The 17,365-nt window shown below is 42.1% G+C and overlaps 2 protein-coding genes across 5 annotated transcripts in view; one reads left to right on the forward strand and one right to left on the reverse strand.

The window, feature by feature from the left end:
* LOC139628505 (dual specificity protein phosphatase CDC14AB-like) overlaps positions 1 to 4,726 on the forward strand; it is an 18,576-nt gene extending 13,850 nt beyond the window's left edge. For both annotated transcript variants that reach the window (XM_071490188.1, XM_071490189.1), the window contains 4 exons: positions 1,155 to 1,377; positions 1,514 to 1,605; positions 3,090 to 3,227; positions 3,348 to 4,726. In XM_071490188.1, the coding sequence (XP_071346289.1) occupies positions 1,155 to 1,377; positions 1,514 to 1,605; positions 3,090 to 3,227; positions 3,348 to 3,396 (502 nt within the window). In that variant the 3' untranslated portion in view covers positions 3,397 to 4,726. The remainder of the gene's footprint in view (positions 1 to 1,154; positions 1,378 to 1,513; positions 1,606 to 3,089; positions 3,228 to 3,347) is intronic.
* Positions 4,727 to 5,112: 386 nt separating this feature from the next.
* On the reverse strand, positions 5,113 to 16,897 carry LOC139628503 (dynein axonemal intermediate chain 4-like). Of its 3 annotated transcripts, XM_071490180.1 has the most exons (17): positions 16,760 to 16,897; positions 16,516 to 16,678; positions 15,612 to 15,775; positions 15,222 to 15,328; positions 14,873 to 15,029; positions 14,489 to 14,628; positions 12,577 to 12,741; positions 12,171 to 12,356; positions 11,916 to 12,070; positions 10,449 to 10,535; positions 10,161 to 10,315; positions 9,912 to 10,072; positions 8,704 to 8,816; positions 8,479 to 8,577; positions 7,738 to 7,964; positions 7,504 to 7,657; positions 5,113 to 6,293 (listed from the first exon to the last, which is right to left on the reverse strand). In XM_071490180.1, the coding sequence occupies exons 1-17, from the start codon at positions 16,816 to 16,818 to the stop codon at positions 6,249 to 6,251; spliced, it is 2,337 nt and encodes a 778-aa protein (XP_071346281.1). In that variant the 5' UTR covers positions 16,819 to 16,897; the 3' UTR covers positions 5,113 to 6,248. The 3 variants fall into 3 exon arrangements, with proteins under 3 accessions (XP_071346281.1, XP_071346282.1, XP_071346283.1); XM_071490181.1 differs by lacking the exons at positions 16,516 to 16,678; positions 16,760 to 16,897 and adding an exon at positions 16,385 to 16,503; XM_071490182.1 differs by lacking the exons at positions 16,516 to 16,678; positions 16,760 to 16,897 and adding an exon at positions 15,967 to 16,397 and having other exon boundaries at positions 5,114 to 6,293.
* Positions 16,898 to 17,365: the final 468 nt, after the last annotated feature.

Raw genomic sequence — 17,365 nt, forward strand, 5'->3', positions numbered from 1 at the left:
GACAAAAAAAGATGACTTAAATGCTTAAAAGTGCAAATTACAAAAGAGGATTAAGTAAAACACACAAAATCTCTTTTTCAAGAGAGAGACCTGAGAACAAGAATTAATCACAAAGACACGATCAGCGACACAGACAATACAACTACACAACACAAAAAACTAAGAAACAAAGAATTAAGAAAAACATTTACATTAAAATACATCAAATAATAAAGCTTTAAAATCTCCAGGGGAAATGTGACTTTAGTTTGAAGGCAGTTTACAGTTCATTCAATTTAAAGGTCCATATTTTACTCTTCTTCTGTGTTCTCTCTGAAGTGTTGATATCATAAGAAGATATATTTGTGGTTTTAAGAACCAAAAACCATCTCAGTGTACATCTCCTCTCTCAGGCTTTTCTCTTTTCTAGTAACAACAGATCAGTCAGCCAATCAGAAGCGAGGATCTGAGCCTCTGTTCTGATTGGCTGACTGTTTTCTGAGTGATCCAATAAAAATATAGCAAATTTCAGGTAAACACTCAGAGAAACCAAATCCTGCAAGCAAGCTCCTGGTGGGTCCAGGTGGGCGGGGCTTGGGGTGGTGACTGCTTTGTTGTGACATCACAAAGTTCCAGAAGTCCTGACGGCTGGTTTTAAGGCTCAGTGTCTGAATACAGGCTGTGTGCATTTCTCTGTGGACTGAGGCTTTGATACTTTCACAGTATTAATATAGAACCTAGACCTGCTTTAGAATCAGAAACACATGGACATCTACCTTTAGACTGGATGGGTCCTTTAACTTGCATAGTACCTAAAAGCAGTTACATTAGTGTGAACATGAGCGATATTGAGGGTTAAATACTTCCTGGATCGTTTGTAGATACCAGATTTTAATGAGTGTTATTGTCTTATTCTTTAACTTCTAGATGTTGATGATGTGCGTGCAGCTAGAATGCTAACATGTTAACATTCTTACAAACTTAACAAAGTTACCATCTCATAGTTTTTTCCTCTGCCAACCACAAAAGTTGCAGGAAATATCATCACAATCAGAACTGAATAATGTCCTGAACTGTTATCACGGAACATTATGATGTCACAGAAAAGTTGACCTTTGAGCTTTTGGATATAAAATGTCATCACACAGTGTGTGTGTATGTGTGTGTGTGTGTAGGAAACAGCACAGTTTGTGGGTCCAGGGCGACGTCTATCGCTCCAAACAGAAGCTGGTGCAGCAGAGACTGAGCCGGCAGCAGCAGCCTCAGCAGCGTCACCAGCAGCAGCCTCACAGCCCTGACTCTGACGGAGGGAAACAGGAAGCCATGTCCCGCCTACTGTCAAGCATGGACGACCTGTCAATCAACACCACCCTCTACAAATCATACAGCTTGGACGAGGTGAGAGGAGGGACTTCCTTTATTATTGTGTCCTTAAAATGAAGAGTGTCATATTTTAAACTGTAAACAGACATTTCATTTATACTTACCATGACCCTCCCCCCCTCTGTGTGTGTGTGTGTGTTTGTGTGTGTAGAACAACTGCAAAGAAAGCAGTCTGACTCAGGGAGACAAGCTGAGAGCACTGAAGGGAAGACGACCTCCTCGATCAGTCTCATCCTCCTCAAGGTACAGTGTGTGTGTGTGTGTATACTTGTACTTGCTACATAGTAAGGACCAAAAAAGTATTTTACTAACAGAGTGAGGACATTTTGGGAAAGTGAGGACATTTTGGCCGGTCCTCACTTTTTGAGACACCTTCAAATCACATGTTGAGGGTTAAGACTTGGTTTTAGAGTTATGGTTAGAATTAGGTTTAGGTTAAGGTTAGGGTCAGGGTTAGGGTTAGGCTCTCAGGTGTGATGGTTAAGGTTAGGGTAAGGGGCTAGGGAATGCATTATGTCAATGAATGTCCTCACAAAGATAGAAGTACAAGTGTGTGTGTGTGCGTGCGTGCGTGCGTGCGAGCGTGCCGTCCTACAATGGTGGTTCACTTATTACCGGGGTAAATCACCATGGTAACTGATGCTGAACTCAGATCACTGGAAAAACTGAGTCATCATTTTTACAGGAGCCCGACAGGGATTGATTAGAACAATGATCCACACACTGATCAATATTTCATCATTTCAGTCTCACGGACCTGATCACATATCAACTATGTCAGTAAAACTTCATAATAACTCATGCTCTTATCCTCAGTCTGACTTTAACAATTAAAAATTATGTCTGTGTTTCTTTTTTATTCTGTTCATGTGGCCACATTGTTCAGATTTCACATTGTTAATTTGGACGTTGCCGTAAATGAATGTTATCACAGTTTCCTCTCATATCACATTAAATACTTTATTCATGGTCATAACGATGTTACTTATATTTACAAACTCCACCTCTTTCACATGAATGCCCTCGTAGCCAGACAGATAAACTTAACTAGTTGGTAACCAGCGTGATAGTACAGGTTATCCAGGATGGTCAGTGTTAGGTTAAGTCAAGCCAGATAACGAAATGATATCCTGGTTATGTTGAACTTGCTTCGTAGTTCAGGCCTCTGGTAACTACATACAAGTAGCAGGAACAGAGTCGACAGCATAAGCAGAAACAGAGACATTAACGAACAATCTGACGCCTGATGGGGGCAAACAGGGCAGGTGTATATACAGGGGGGCAGATGAGGGGCATGAACAGGTGTATGTGTAGGCAGGAAGTTAACAGTGATTGGAAACAGGACGGAGGAAGAATGAAAAAGTTTCAGACCCTGGCTCCTGTCTCACCATCCACACAGCTGGATGAAGTGGGATTTATAAACTACCTGTCGGACGGTAAGATAAGCCCCTCCCCCCACACCTCGCTGATGTCAGCTGGTGGAAAGTGAGAGAAGAGCTGCAGGCGTCTGTCTCATTCTCTGGGACGTTGATGTCTGAAGATACATCATCATTGAATCAAACCAACTTGAATTATCTATTTTTCTCTCTCTATGCGTTTTACAGAGAGAATATTTATTTTATTCTGCTGCCATCAGTCAGTTAACAGCTCTTGTTTTATGATCAGATTTCCTCGTCCTTCTTCCTGTTCTAATATAATCTGTTGATTCCTTTGTGTTTCTTACTCAGGTTAAACTTGTCCAAAGCCTCTCACTGCTCCATCCTCCCTCCCCCAAAATCTACTATAGTCCCCCTCTCCTTCTCCTCCTCTTCCTCCTCTAAGAAGCTGGTACGAAGCTCCTCCTCCTCTGTCACACAGATCAAGAGGTGAGCTCAAAAGCACCATTATTATTCATATTCATCATATTCATCACTCAAAGAGCCTCTGTATGATGTGAATCAGTGAAATACAGGAAGTAATGAACTCCTCTCTTCTTCTCTCCTCAGTCCGTTCAGCCTCAGTCTGTTCAGCACCAGGCCGGCCGTCATTCATTGACTTCATGCTGCAGAGTCGACTGACGATGAAGTCCAAACCCACGGCAGGTCTGCACCAGCGTGCTGTGGTTGTCTAGGCCTTAAACATGTGGTCAGCCCTGACACACTGTAAGTGGAAAGAGCTTTGTAGAGTCAGAGGCGGATTATTGATCAACTCAACCATCCACCCAGCAGCTTCCCCACCTGTCCTCTGAGGGTGGGGCACCTCTGGACAGGTCCCAGTCTATCACAGAGCTGACACAGACACAAACAACCTCTCACACTCACATTCACACCTGCCTGGAGGAAACTTGCACAAGGGGAACCAGCTTTATGAATAATTATAGGAATCAACACGACCTGTAAAATGAGAAAATGAAAGTTGATGGTGATGATGACGTGAGTATAACTTCAGCTCAGACACTCGCATCAGCTGCTTCATTCATGGTTCATAGTCATTGGCTCATTCATCAGCTGCTGAGCCACCAGCTGATGAGTGACATCCAATCACAGAGGTTTAAGGGTCCAGCGTGGCTCTTAGAGCGTGACACTGTGCTGATGCCAACAGACTGTGACCTCAAACAGCACCATCATTACAACAGAAAACGATTTGTGGTTCATCAGCGAGTTTGTTAATGACAAAACCTGTGAAGGCAGTTTTAAAGTCTGAGTCTGAGTCTGAGTCTGACTGACACAGCCTTGACTGTGATGTCAGACAGGTGCTTTCACACTGGTTCAGGTGACACAGGGACCAGGCAGCATCAAGCTGGAGAAAATGACATGAAGACATAGGGAGAATTAAAGCGTAAATCCGCTCACACATTCAGGTGTGTGTGGTTTAATGTGGAGGTGGTGGTTTATCTCATGGTGAGCAGTGAGTGCAGGTCCAGGTGTGTCCCCCCTAAAACAGTGGATCAAAGCCACATGACTCTCAGCTGCCACTGCACTTTATTAAAACTTTAATAAACTAAAAACATAATAAAATAATAAACATTAGTCAGCTGAATGTCGAGTATGAACAGTTTATATAAGTCAGTAAAAATCTCATTTATCCAACAAAACAAAGCACAGACTCTTTGGATCAAATGATCATATGAAGATAATAAAACATTTGTGTTAGTGTAGTTGTGTTAAACAGCAAACGTATTGAAAAATGTATCGTTTTTATCTCTGAGTGCTCTGTGTTCAGTGTGGAAATGATGCTGTTCTGATGAATTCATCTGGTGGGAATGTACCATGCTGTACGTATTGTCTGATGATAATAATAAAGTTACAATCAACTGTGATGTATAGTTTGATCAGATTGTTATTTTTCAAATGAAGAATAAAGTTTTCTGATGATGAGGAGGAAAGATTTGTCTTCTTTGTTTCATTAAACATTAGAACATCAGGGAGTTTCAGGAAAGTGTCTCGTTTTCACCTCATAGTCACTAATTTTAATATTTAACATATTTCCACTGTGTTATTGAATAATAAGACATTTTGGCTGGGGGAGGGGTCAACCTGTCACCTCCACACAGTCTCAGTGCTGGTGGTGGAGGAGGTCACACTGGTTCTGACACTGAGGAGAAATGAAACTTGAGTAAATGTACTTGATGAGTGTGATCAGGTTGTGGTTTTATTGAACTGCGTTTGTGTTATTTATTCATTTATTTCAGTGAAGGTGAACTAACCCCTGGATGTTCAGTGTCTCATCAGACTCATGATGCTGAGTTTAAATCTGTTTCAATCAATACTCAAAAAAACTTACAGCTTCATCATTTAATCATCATCCACCATAAACTGAGGTTTATTAAGTTCAGCTCAGATTCTTTAAGGTTTGATGAGGATGAGGATGATGATGATGATAATGATGATGATGATGATAAAGATGATGATGATAATGATGGTTCGTGTTGTTTCGTACAGTTCATGAGGATTTGAATGAGCTGAAGAAACAGCATGAAGATTTCCATGTAGGTGAACAGTTCAATTACTAAATTCATGTAAAAATGTCACCACATTGTCTCTTGAATTTTGTTTCACTCTGTTTAATCATTTCATTGAATCACTTCATGATACAGATTTTATCATGATGATAAAAAAAAGTCTGATTTATACAGATGGATTTTCTCCACATAAGGAAACTTTCAGGTCTTTCAGCGAGTGAAGTTCATTCCCACAGCAACTTTCACAGAGAAAAAAAAATCACAGTGCTTCATTAAAAAAGTATAAAAGTCCAAGACAGAGAAACAGGACAATAAAAATCATAAAATAAAAAGGAGGAGGTATTCAGACCGACGGACCAAAGCCTGTCTGAATAAAAATATTTTCAGCTGCTTCATGAAGACGTCACAGGAGTCTGAGGATCACAGAGAAAGGGGGACAGCAGTCCAGAGTCTGGGTGCCACGGTCACCTTGGCTTTTAAACCAGGTTTGAAGGACAACCAGTATTTTTGTTCAGTAGACCTTAGAGCCTGATTGGTCATACAAGGGAGGAGGAGCTCAGTAATATACTGGGATGTTTCATCGTGCAAAGCTGTAAAGGTGAGCACCAATATTTTAAAATGGATTTGATTGGGAGCCAGTGGAGGGAGGACAAAACTGGTGTGATGTGTGATCTCTTGTTATCTCTGGTTTAAATCCGGCAGCTGCGTTCAAAGAAGTTTGATTCAGACAGGTAAAAAGAGCGTTACAGTAATCTGAATGAGAAGAAATAAAAGTATCAATAATCATCTTTAAATCTGGCAGAAACTGAGCTCTGAGGTTAAAGCTCAGGTGCTGACATGATTATTCTGATGTGTGCTGATGTTTCCTATGATTCTGAATGCATCCTTTTCATTTCTTTGTTCTTACACATCTTTAACAGACGGGAGGTCAAATGGTTTCTTCCAGCTACCTGGAAGCTGCGGAGAGGACGAGTTCTTCCAGAACATCCACCTGAAAGAGAAGAAGCAGAGACGCTTATAGCCGAACACCAGGAATCTGTGAATAAATGTCCAGACTGCATTGAACGCTCACGGCGACTGCACAACAACATAGACAGCAGTGTGGAGCCGTGTCTGCATGGAGGTGTTTGGGTTCTTCCCCTTCATGTACCTTTGACGACATTTTCAGCAAACACAGATTACATTAGACATTGTTAGTGCTCTGAGCATCAGAAAAAATCAATAAATAAATAACTGAATAATGCATTTTATTGACATTTTAAATGCATGAGCAACAATATTGTCTGGTCTCAGAGTGCCATGTTTCCATAGTTACAGTTACTGAGGAGTTAAGTCAAAGGGCGTCTGGTGAAGATCAGCTGTTTCACCACGTTAACTTCTATATGATGTTTTTATATAATAAAGACATATGATGAGCTAAATAATCAGTCAACACTGTGACTGAGTGTTTCCACCTTGAACTGCAGTGAACCAATGACAGTCTCATAAAAACAGATTCAGACAGTCAGGGATTCATACATCATAGAACCTAAGGAACCAATCCTGTCAACTTGTGGGGATGGGGGGCGGGGCTAAATACACCTGAAACCTTGTTAGTACAGAAAGCCAGAGTTAGCATTGGCACAACCACTAACAATGTGTCAGCCACTGCCAGTTACAAGCTAACAAACAATATAAACAAATAAGAGATGCTAACTATGCTAACTGCTCTGATCCATCTACTAGTCTCTGATTCTGGTCTCAACAGACTCCTCATCTGAGTCTGGGTCTGACTGAGGTTCCAACATGAGGCTGAGTCTCTCTGATGTTTCCTCCTCTAACCATCTTCACACTCTTTGCTCTTTCACCTGGACACCTGGAGCCAGCAGGTGGTGGGCGGGGCCAAGGCCTGATCCGGGTTTCTCAATCAGGAAGTCAGAGTAGAGCTTGAGACCAGTTTTTATGTGTGAAGACATGTTAAACTAAATATGAGTCACAGTTGAGGATTTCTACAGAGTTTAAAACATGTCTGGAAGAACTTTAAGAGAAATTTCTAGCCATGAAATTCACAAATAAAATGACAAGTTGTGTCTCAGCCGAATCAGAGTCAGATGCAACATCTGCTGCTGTATGAACTACAGATGTTAAACTGACCCAACATAACTGATGCTGATGTTGTGTATCCCTCCACCTCCACCTGTCCTCCTGCTCCACAGTGTTACCTGGCTGCTAGCTCCCACACTGAGGTTCTTCAGCTGGTAGACTGTCACTTGTCCATCGCTGTCTCCGACCAGGACACAGTCTGTTTGTTTGGTAAACAGCAGAGACGTCATCTTCACACCGGGGGCAGCGGGCTGCACAGCGGCTGGGTCCAGGCTGAGGGAGAGACACCGGACACATCAGAGAGACAGACAGGGGGAACTGCACAGACAGGTTCTCTCCTCAGTCCCACTCACATGCTCAAATTCAGGTCCCAGATCTCCAGCTGTCCCTCATTAACGGCTCCGAATACTGTGGCCCACTTTGGGGACCACTTCACATCGCACACCGCCCTCTGGGTGGAGGTGAAGCCTAACACAGGGTTGGGGTGGTCCTGCTTCCACAGCTGGATGGTCCAATCAGAGGAGCAGCTCAGGAACACATCAGGACTGAGTGGACACCAGGCGACGCAGTTCACAGGACCCTGAGGTGGAGCAAGACGTCAGTGTTACTGAGGGTCTGTGTGACCCAATGCAACAGCAGCATCAACAACAAGAGGTCAAGGTCAACCTCAGCATCAAATTGGCTGCTCTCACTCACTGCAATACAACTCATCTTCATCTGCTCAACATGACCCGATTCTCAGGAGTTTACCAACATGTGTATCATGTGACCATCATGTGGCCCCTGTGTCCTCGGCCTGCAGTTTGTCATTGTGCACGTGATTGAATCAATACACCTGCTCCTACAGGTGACTCTACAGGTGAGCTGTAGACGGAATCTAATAAAAAACAGCAGCATCACTTCAGCTTTTGCATTTCTGCGGGAAACAGGTGAAGGGCCAGTGAGCAATGCATCATGGGATAGAGCCTTAATAGCTTTTACAAGCTCACACCTGAAGAATTAAAATAAAAGTTTCTGAGGTCAGTGTGGAATAATTAGTTCTTTAGAGCAGCCTCATCAGAGGGCGGTGGAGGCTTTTATTCTGAAGGACTCACAAAATGTTTCCTGTAAGTCTCCAGGAACTGCTGACTGTTGGAGCAGGAGCACTTGTGGATGAGACCCTCCTCTGTACCAACCAGGTAGAGACTGGAGTCCTGCAGGAAGGAGGATGAGGATGATAATGCAGGAGGACAACATTAAAATACTGTGCGTCTGAAAACCTGTTTCCTGTCCTGCACCAGCTGGAACCAGCCTGTAATCTGTCTCTGCTACAGACTCACTGTTGGATGGAAGTCAACACACAGACCGGGAGTCAGCGCTGACAGAACGCTCTCTGTCCTCTGTCCTTTATTGTTCCTCTTCGGGTTATGAATCCTCTTCAGCTTCATCAGATCTGTGACAAAAAATACAAATTCCTCTGGGTTGTGACTGATCATAAACTGGAAACAACATACTGATCATATTACAGAAAAAATATCTAAGTCAATAGCAATTTTGTATAAATCTAGACATATATTAATTACAAGGTTCTGTATTCAATTTATTGTCCACTTATACTTCCCTATATAACTTATTGTGCTGAAGTGTGGGGATCGACCTTTAAAACCAGTATTAGTTCAGTGGTCTTAGTACAAAAATTACACCACGATCACTCGAATCCATGGTTTCTAAATTCTCATGCTATGAATTTTAATGATATGGTATATTACAAAATAAGGCAAATAATGTTCAGAGCTAAATCAAGTCAAAACAAAGTTGCTCCCAGACTGTGGAAAGTTCTTTTCAGCACAGGAGAGTAAATATGATCTGAGAGGCGTAGTTTACTGTACAAAAAGCTATAAAAAGTTATTTTTGAGGGTTACAAATGTGAATGATTTCCTTTTCTTAAATGATGGACCAAAGCTAATATGAATTTAAAAATGTTTAATTTGATTTTGTTTTTTTTTTAAAGTGATTTACAGAGTTATTTCTGAATGTGAACAGTGTTCTGTCCCTTTGGTGAGTCGTTTAAATTGCAGGCAAACATATAAAAGCATTTTGCTTCCTGAGCCTGTTCAGTCACAATACATGATTGATGACTTTGTTTTTTTTTGGTCTTTATATTGTTTGTATTTACTGTATTATGTGTAATGACTGAATAAAAAAAAAACTACTACTACTACAGCTGGTTTGAATAGTGATGTTTTTTATCATTTGAATTATATTTTACAAGTTCAATATGAACACATTCTCTGAGCATTTAAAATATTAAATATGAAATGTGAAGGTTTTGATTTTAGCTAAGCTGTATTTGTTTGTCTACTCTGTGTTTGTGTTTGCACTGACGCTTTTACACAAATGAAGTTCCTAACTGTTCAATAAAGTTATTTTGAGTTTTCTCTTGTTAACCACCTTTGCAGATCCAACAAGACAAGAAATGTTTCATCATATTTTTTAAAATTAAGTTAAAATCAATAAATCCAATCCACTTCCTGTTGACTGTGGTTACCTGTGCAGTCGAGGCCTTTGTTGAAGACAAACCACTTGCTGATCCTGCCGTCTGCAGACACAGAGACCAGAGCCTCAGCCCTCTCCTCTCTGGTCAGACTCAGCTCCTGTTGAGTCCACCTGAGCTGCCACACTGAACCCAGGTGCTTGTTGGGACACGCACTGCACACAGACACACACAAAGTCATGAAGAGCCATACTGAATGTAGCATCACACACACACACACACACACACACACTCAGTCCTCACCTGCTGCTGATGACATGCGACCTGTCGTCTTGACTCGACACGTTGTAGATGGTGATGGTGCCGTCATGCAGCCCCACAGCCAGCTGACCAGGACTGCTGGCTGAGAAGTCCAGAGACGTGACGGCGGCGTCACAGAGGAGGACACGCTCAGGCCACTGCAGAGGAGACACACGACAACGGCTGGAGCTCCCACATGAACTGACCTGTCATCAACGCTGTGCATGCTGCAGAGGGGAGCGGTAGATTTGCACCAGCGCACAAAGTCTGGGAAAGTAAATAAAATCGTACTGTGGGGTTTTTGAGGGACCAGCAGCACACTAGACCTGGTTTCTGGTTACTGGAGTCAGATTCACCATAACCCACAGCCAGGAGGTCCTAACAGAGAGAGCAGAGCACATGAAGACATTTCTTAGTGTCACACATTTGTTTTATTGACAGAATTCATTCTAAGTTTATAACTTTTCAAACAAAGAAGATTTTCAGGAGAAGAAAAGAGTTACTGCAGTAAAAATGTCAGTGAGGTCTCCTGCTGCCACTGACAATGATTCATCTGTAATTCCTGCCATTTTCAATGGTATGCATGTTAAAATAATGAAAATATTTAACAAAGTCTTTCTCACTATGTGAACTGAATTTTGCGTGTGCTGCTGAAAGTATTAAAGGTCCTATATTTTACTCTTCTTCTGTGTTTTATTTGAAGTGTTGATCTCCACCAGAAGATATACTTGTGGTTTCAAGAACCAAAAACCATCTCAGTGTGAAGTGAGGATCTGAGTCTCTCTTCTGATTGGCTGACTGTTTTCTGAGTGACCCAATAAAAATATAGCAGACTTCAGGTAAACACTCAGAGAAACCAAATCCTGCAAGGTTGGATGGTGGGTCCAGGTGGGCGGGGCTTGGGGTGGTGACTGTTTTGTTGTGACATCACAAAGTTCCAGAAGTCCTGACGGCTGGTTTTAAGGCTCAGTGTCTGAATACAGGCTGTGTGCATTTCTCTGCGGACTGAGGCTTTGATACTTTCACAGTATTATATTAGAACCTAGACCTGCTTTATAATCAGAAACACATGGACATCTACTTTTAGACTGGATGGAGCTTTAACAAAATGACATCTGAAAACCTTAACTTTTGAAATGTTTTTAGCACCACAACTGAAGATTTAGTTAACATCTTCTGTGTGTGGGTTGCCTGTATTACAGCAGGTTACTAGATCAACCTGGTTCAATACCACTGAATAAAAACACATTTCAGATTCAGATAGGTCTGTTGTGCTCAGTAATGACTGTTTGACCGATCAAAGCTCAGCAGCCAGGATTCAGAATGGGTACATCATCCTCCTGCATAGCTATAGCTACTTGGGCCGATGGTATATTCTGATATTTTGGCTGGACTGTATCGAGACTAACAGCTACATTCATGAAAAAAGCCATGCAGCAGCTCTATGAGGCAGCACAGCAGTGTTTGAGCAAGATGCTAACATCAGCATGCTATAATGCTCACAGTGATGATGGGGACAATGTCTAGCAAGTACAATGTTCAGCTTCTAACATTTGCTAGAAAGCACTGAACACTGATGGGCTCAGTTTTGCAGATATTTAGTCATAACACAACAAAATGGACAAATATGAATTACTACAGTACATCCTCTGGGGACCATGGACATCTGAAAACTCCACTACAATCCATTCAATAACTGTTGAGATATTTAGCCTGTCAGCAGTTGTTTCCTGCAGACAGCAGCAGCAGCTGTGTTACCGGGTTCTTCCTGTTCCAGGCCATGCTGCTGACGCTGCGTCCTCTGCTCAGCTCACAGCTGAAAGACCACAGCGGCTCCAGAGCTGGAGACCTGCAGCTCCGTGTGTCCTCTCTCCTCCGCTCCACAGGCCCAGGCTGCACCGGACTGTCTGGGTCTGACACAATCATTCATCACAACCACGCAATGTGTGTAAGTGTCCAACATGTTGATTCAGCTGCATTAGCACTGAGGGGGAGGATGTGAGTGTGTGTTACCCTTGAGTACAGGCAACTGTCTGTAAGCAGCCAGCTTGGGTTGGAAGGTGTTTCCCAGGATGCTCCTCTCCATCACCAGTAAGCACTGCTGGAATTTCCCTGACAGCATGATGAGCTGCAGGTCTGACTCAGCATTTAAACTGCTCCCAAACACCTCCACTTCCTTCAGTGAGCTCGCAGCACTGGCTGAAGAGAGACACAAGACAATAATACACACCTGTACCTGTATTTAAATCATAATCTGCACCATGACAGGAAGAATACTGAGGCTTTGTAATGATATACTGTCTGAATCATATCAACTCCCTCTCCCTCTCTCTGCACGGTATCTTAGAGATGATGCTCATTATTCATACATCATCATCAGCAGCAGCAGAGCATCGTCTCCAGTGTCCCGGCCTGTTACCTGTACTGGCTGTGCTGCCCACTGACATGCTCCTCTCTGCTCCTCTGCTGGAGTCCACAGCAGCCTCTGGGTAGTCCACCTGTTCTGGTTCAGGCCTGTGCACCGTGTCACCCTGCTCTGGGCTGCACAGTGTGTCATACATGTCCCAGGTGGTCACAGTCGTGCCTGTGGAAAAACATTTAGTCCACTCGGAAAGGCTGAACACTGAGGGACTGATTCTATCTGGATAAAACTTATCTACAAATAACAGAAGCTAAGATAAGCTTCTACTCTTTGTAGGTTTAAGTTTGTCAATACAAACTAAAACTGCAACAATTACTCCGTTAATCAATTAGTCAATCAACAGACAATTAACCATTGCAACAATTTTGATAATTGATTATATCATTACATTTACTGCTTTCATCTTCCCAAATGTGAACATTTTCATATTTCTTGACTCTTCTGTTACAGTTTGGGTTGAGGACAGTTGGTCGGACAAAAGAAGACATTTGAAGGACTCTGGGAAAATGCATTTTCAATTTTGCGTTGTTTACGTTTATTAGCTAGCAGTCTTCTTCTTCACTGTTTTTGCAGATAACTGTGAAACAGTGTGAAACCAGCAGGAGCATCAGTTAATGCAGCTTGAAGACTGTAAAAACAATCAGTCTGTCGTTCACTTTAAACCTGCAGACACTGATTCTTTTGGCCACACATTGGCAGAGAAGACAAGTTGTTACCAAAACACTGACACATCAATGTTTTTATGGTGAACGTGTTCGCAAACATTTATTTACAGTTGTGGTCTAGTCACCTCTATAGTCATATTTAGCTCCTGAGGGAAATATCTGCTCTTTAGCTGCTGAATGCTCCACTGTGATCACCAGCTGCTCTTTAACTGCGTCTGTCTGCTGCTGAGCAGGTGGAGGACAGTGGCTTCTTACGGCTTTTCCTCAGAAAATAGCTGCTGCAGCTGAAAACAACCATGAGAGCTTTGAGAGTGAAGCAGAACAGTGAAGATGTCCCTGGACTGATACACTGAGCTGAAACCACAGACTGTAAATAAAGATGGACGTAGCCTCTGTGACGTCACCCACAGGTTTCTGAAAAGCAGCTGTTTAATAAAATGTAAACAGGTGAGTTCCATAAAATTCAGCCATGCAGGTGTCATGAAGGAGGAAATTAGCTCTAGAGACCAGAACAGTTTTTGTACCAGGCTGTAAACATGTTTCTTTCTGCTGTAAAGTTGGACATTTTAACATGGGAGTCTACGGGGACTGACTCACTGTTGGAGCCAGACTCTAGTGGTCATTAGAGGAGCTGCAGCTTTAGATCTTCACTGTTGATGCTTCATGTTCCAGACCTGGAGGTTGATACGTGGCTGAAAGTCACTATAAAGCTCTGTGAAGCAGAGGGGAGCTGCAGACCCCATTCACACTGTCACACTATTTCCCTACTGTCATTTGATTCATTGCTATTATAAAATATGGATTATAGCTTCTCTAAAGTAGCACTAATCTATATCTTTATATTTGCACTGTGAATACACTGTGTCATGTGACAGTGGTCACTTTTTAACTCTTTTAACTCATTGTTTTAGTTTCCTTTCCTGCACACTAGCATCTCATCAGCCTCGTTTCCAGCAGCTGTTTTCAGAGATGAAGCTCTGACAGACCCACAGCTCAGTACAGTACAGCTCACTGCTTTTACATGGTGGAGCATCTACCAGGTAAAGAGCTGGATATTTCCTCAGGAGCTGCTGGAGACCAAACACTCTGAACATTAGATTTATGATGATGATGATGATGCTCTTCATCTGCTGGATGTTAACATAGGCAACAGTTTGTTGACTCGTTAGCAGAATAACTGTATAATGTGATATGTCAGTGTTGTGACAAATGCATCTTTAGGACAGTGAGCTCCTGAGCCTGACCTGTGTCTACCATGACCACGGTGTCACTCTGGACTTGTTTGTTCTTAGCTGCTCCGTTCAGCGTCTGCACTGATCGGTCCGTGTACTTATCGTTGCCCATTCTGTTCCTGCAGACGTCAGCGTACTGATTGTTCCTTGCTCTGTAAAGACAAGGTCAAGATGGCACAAGCCTGTTAAAACCACAAACATATATTTACATTTTTCAGTCAGTGATCAATAGATAAATATCACTTGTATTCTACAGTCTCATACTGCATCAGTATATGTGTCTCATTACATAAAGAAACACACATCACTGTCTTTCAGGTTAAAGATATTGAAGTTGGTCTGTCTCTGTCCTGCAGTAGCAGCAGATATTTTCAGGAGGAGGAGAACTTCACCTACATGATCTCCTCTGCATCATCAGCGTCCACTGACACCAAGGTGCTGGGTATGTCCAGCAGTGAAATGCTGACTGTTTCAGAGATGAAGATGTCTATGTCTTGTGTCAACATTTCTTCTGTCAGCTGTTCTTTCACCGTGTCTCTTTTCCCCTGCACATCTGGCGGGAAACAAAAAGGCATGAATTACAGCTGCCTGCTGCAGAGAACTGTGACATTCAGTCAAAATTTGTTTAAATCCACTTATTGACGTCAAAGCTGAATCTGAAAAAAATATGAATAAGAAATAAACAATATAGCAAATTGTGTTTTTGTTTTTTAAAATGAAAGAAAGATGAAGCATTGTAGTGAACCTGGGAGGTTGATGGGCATGTCTCGTTTGGAGAATGTGTCCTCAATCTCCTCATTCATCGACTCTATTGTAGACTGGCTGGATATCCTGCTGCTGCCTAGCACTGACCTGAGAAAAGTGAAATGTGACACTTTACACACAGACATCAAACACTGGTATCATATATGATTTAGTACATTCTTCACCATATAGCTACAAACCACATTTTAAAGACACAATTGCTCTTTTCTTGTGGAGCATCATCTTATCAACAAATCATACATTCAAAGGCGATTCCACTGATTCACTGTTGATGCCTGTGCTAAACATTCACATATCACATATTTAAGAAGATGTTTGCCTGATTTAACATATGGGATGAGATCAGATCAGCTCCAGCTGATCGTGGTACCTGGAGAACGGCATGGTGAAGCTCCCGGTGGCTGTTGTCTGGTCTGATGCTGATCCAGCAGAGATTTCATCCACAAAGAACCTGCTGGCTTTGGCCTGCACTGCTCCTGGATCTGCCTGGTACAGCGGCAGGGGAGTGACGTCATTGTCGTCTTCATCAAAAACCTGCAAACAGGAGAAAGTTAGCCACCTAGCTACAACATTACTGCTTATGCTACTGTCCTCGGATGGTCCCATTTTCTTTCCACTTTGGTGTGTTCACGTGCTTTAAGTCTGAACGTGGAACGTGGAAACAACATGGATGCTACAAAGAAGATGTGTTGTATTTTATTGCTCAGAGCATTGAAATAACACACCAATAGGTTTTTTCCGCAGTATTTATGTTACCAGGGTTACTGCTAATAAATAACTTTTCTAAGTAATCTATGTCACTCCATGTAGACTGAAACTAACAGTTACAACCTAAAACCATATTACAAATTAAATGTTAGCAAAAAAACTGTTGGTGGTAGAGGACTGGCTAAATTATCATGACGTCATATACGCAGAAACATGGCGAACAAAAGTAAATGTTTTGTTGATGGTGAGAAACTTTTTATTCATGTTGCAAATTCAGGTCTTGTATATCATATTATTTAGTTTACATTTAATTTGTAATGTAGTGTTAGGCTGTAACCATCAGTTGCTGTACACATATAGTGACATAGACAGAAGTTATTTCTTAGCAGTAACATAAACGAGTCGCTTTGAACAATATAACACTCCACATCTCACTCGTAGCGTCCACGTTGGTTCCACATTCTGACTTAAAGCCCGTGAACACATCATAGTCGGAAGAAACAGCTCCTGGAACGGGGCCACCGAGGAGCACCTGAACGCAGCATGTGTGTAGCGTGTTCAGTGACCCGGGCGGTTTGTCTCGGAGTCTGAACGATGCTCTTCTCCAGGACTCTGCTGCCTCCGCCCAGGCTGAGGCTTCTCCTGCTGGGGGAACCGACCACGCTGTTTGTGTGTCTGTGGTTGACTCCGTGGGCTCCTGACACGGAGGTATTCTGAGCTCTAGAGGAGCTGACACACAGTGAAATGTCCCGTTAGCTTGAGCACACGGCTGTTTTCCTGTAAACACTTTCTAAGAAACAGTGAACTTACGGCCTCAGCACCAGAGCCCGTCTCTTCTTTCTTTCTTCTTTCGCCACCGACGTCGACATTACTGTAGTGTTGTATGGCCTCCCGTCTGAGTTGCCATAGCAACGTGACGCCCCGGGCCCCTGCCTGTGTTACCACCATGGTAACCACAGCCAGGTGTGTTTTTCGACTCATCATAGACATTAACAATTAGGAAATAAAGGAAAACTAATTTTTACTTATTTACTTTCAAGTAGCTTCACTGATATGAACAAAAACATGTAGCTGCCAAAGCCATTCAAATATTATATATAATAGAATTAAATAATATAAATAAATAGAGAATATAAATAATGTGCTGCATATGGATATTAAATACACGTGTCATATACTGATGCTTATAGTATTGATTGATTATTACAGGTTTTTTAAGAGAAACAAGTAGTCCTTGTAGCAGGTAGCAAAATGAGATAAAAGTAAATTTACTGAATATCTTTAGTGATAGTTATGTTTATATTGCGTTGATGTAACCTGATCCAAGATTAGTATATGATGACTTTTATGATCATGGTTCCAGATGTGTAGATATAAACTGGTGATGAAATGACATCAGTCTTTCTGAAACACACT

This window comes from Trachinotus anak, unplaced genomic scaffold (assembly GCF_046630095.1).
Source record: "Trachinotus anak isolate AG129_WGS33_773 ecotype Australia unplaced genomic scaffold, CSIRO_AGI_Tana_v1 ptg000012l, whole genome shotgun sequence".
NCBI lineage: Eukaryota > Metazoa > Chordata > Actinopteri > Carangiformes > Carangidae > Trachinotus > Trachinotus anak.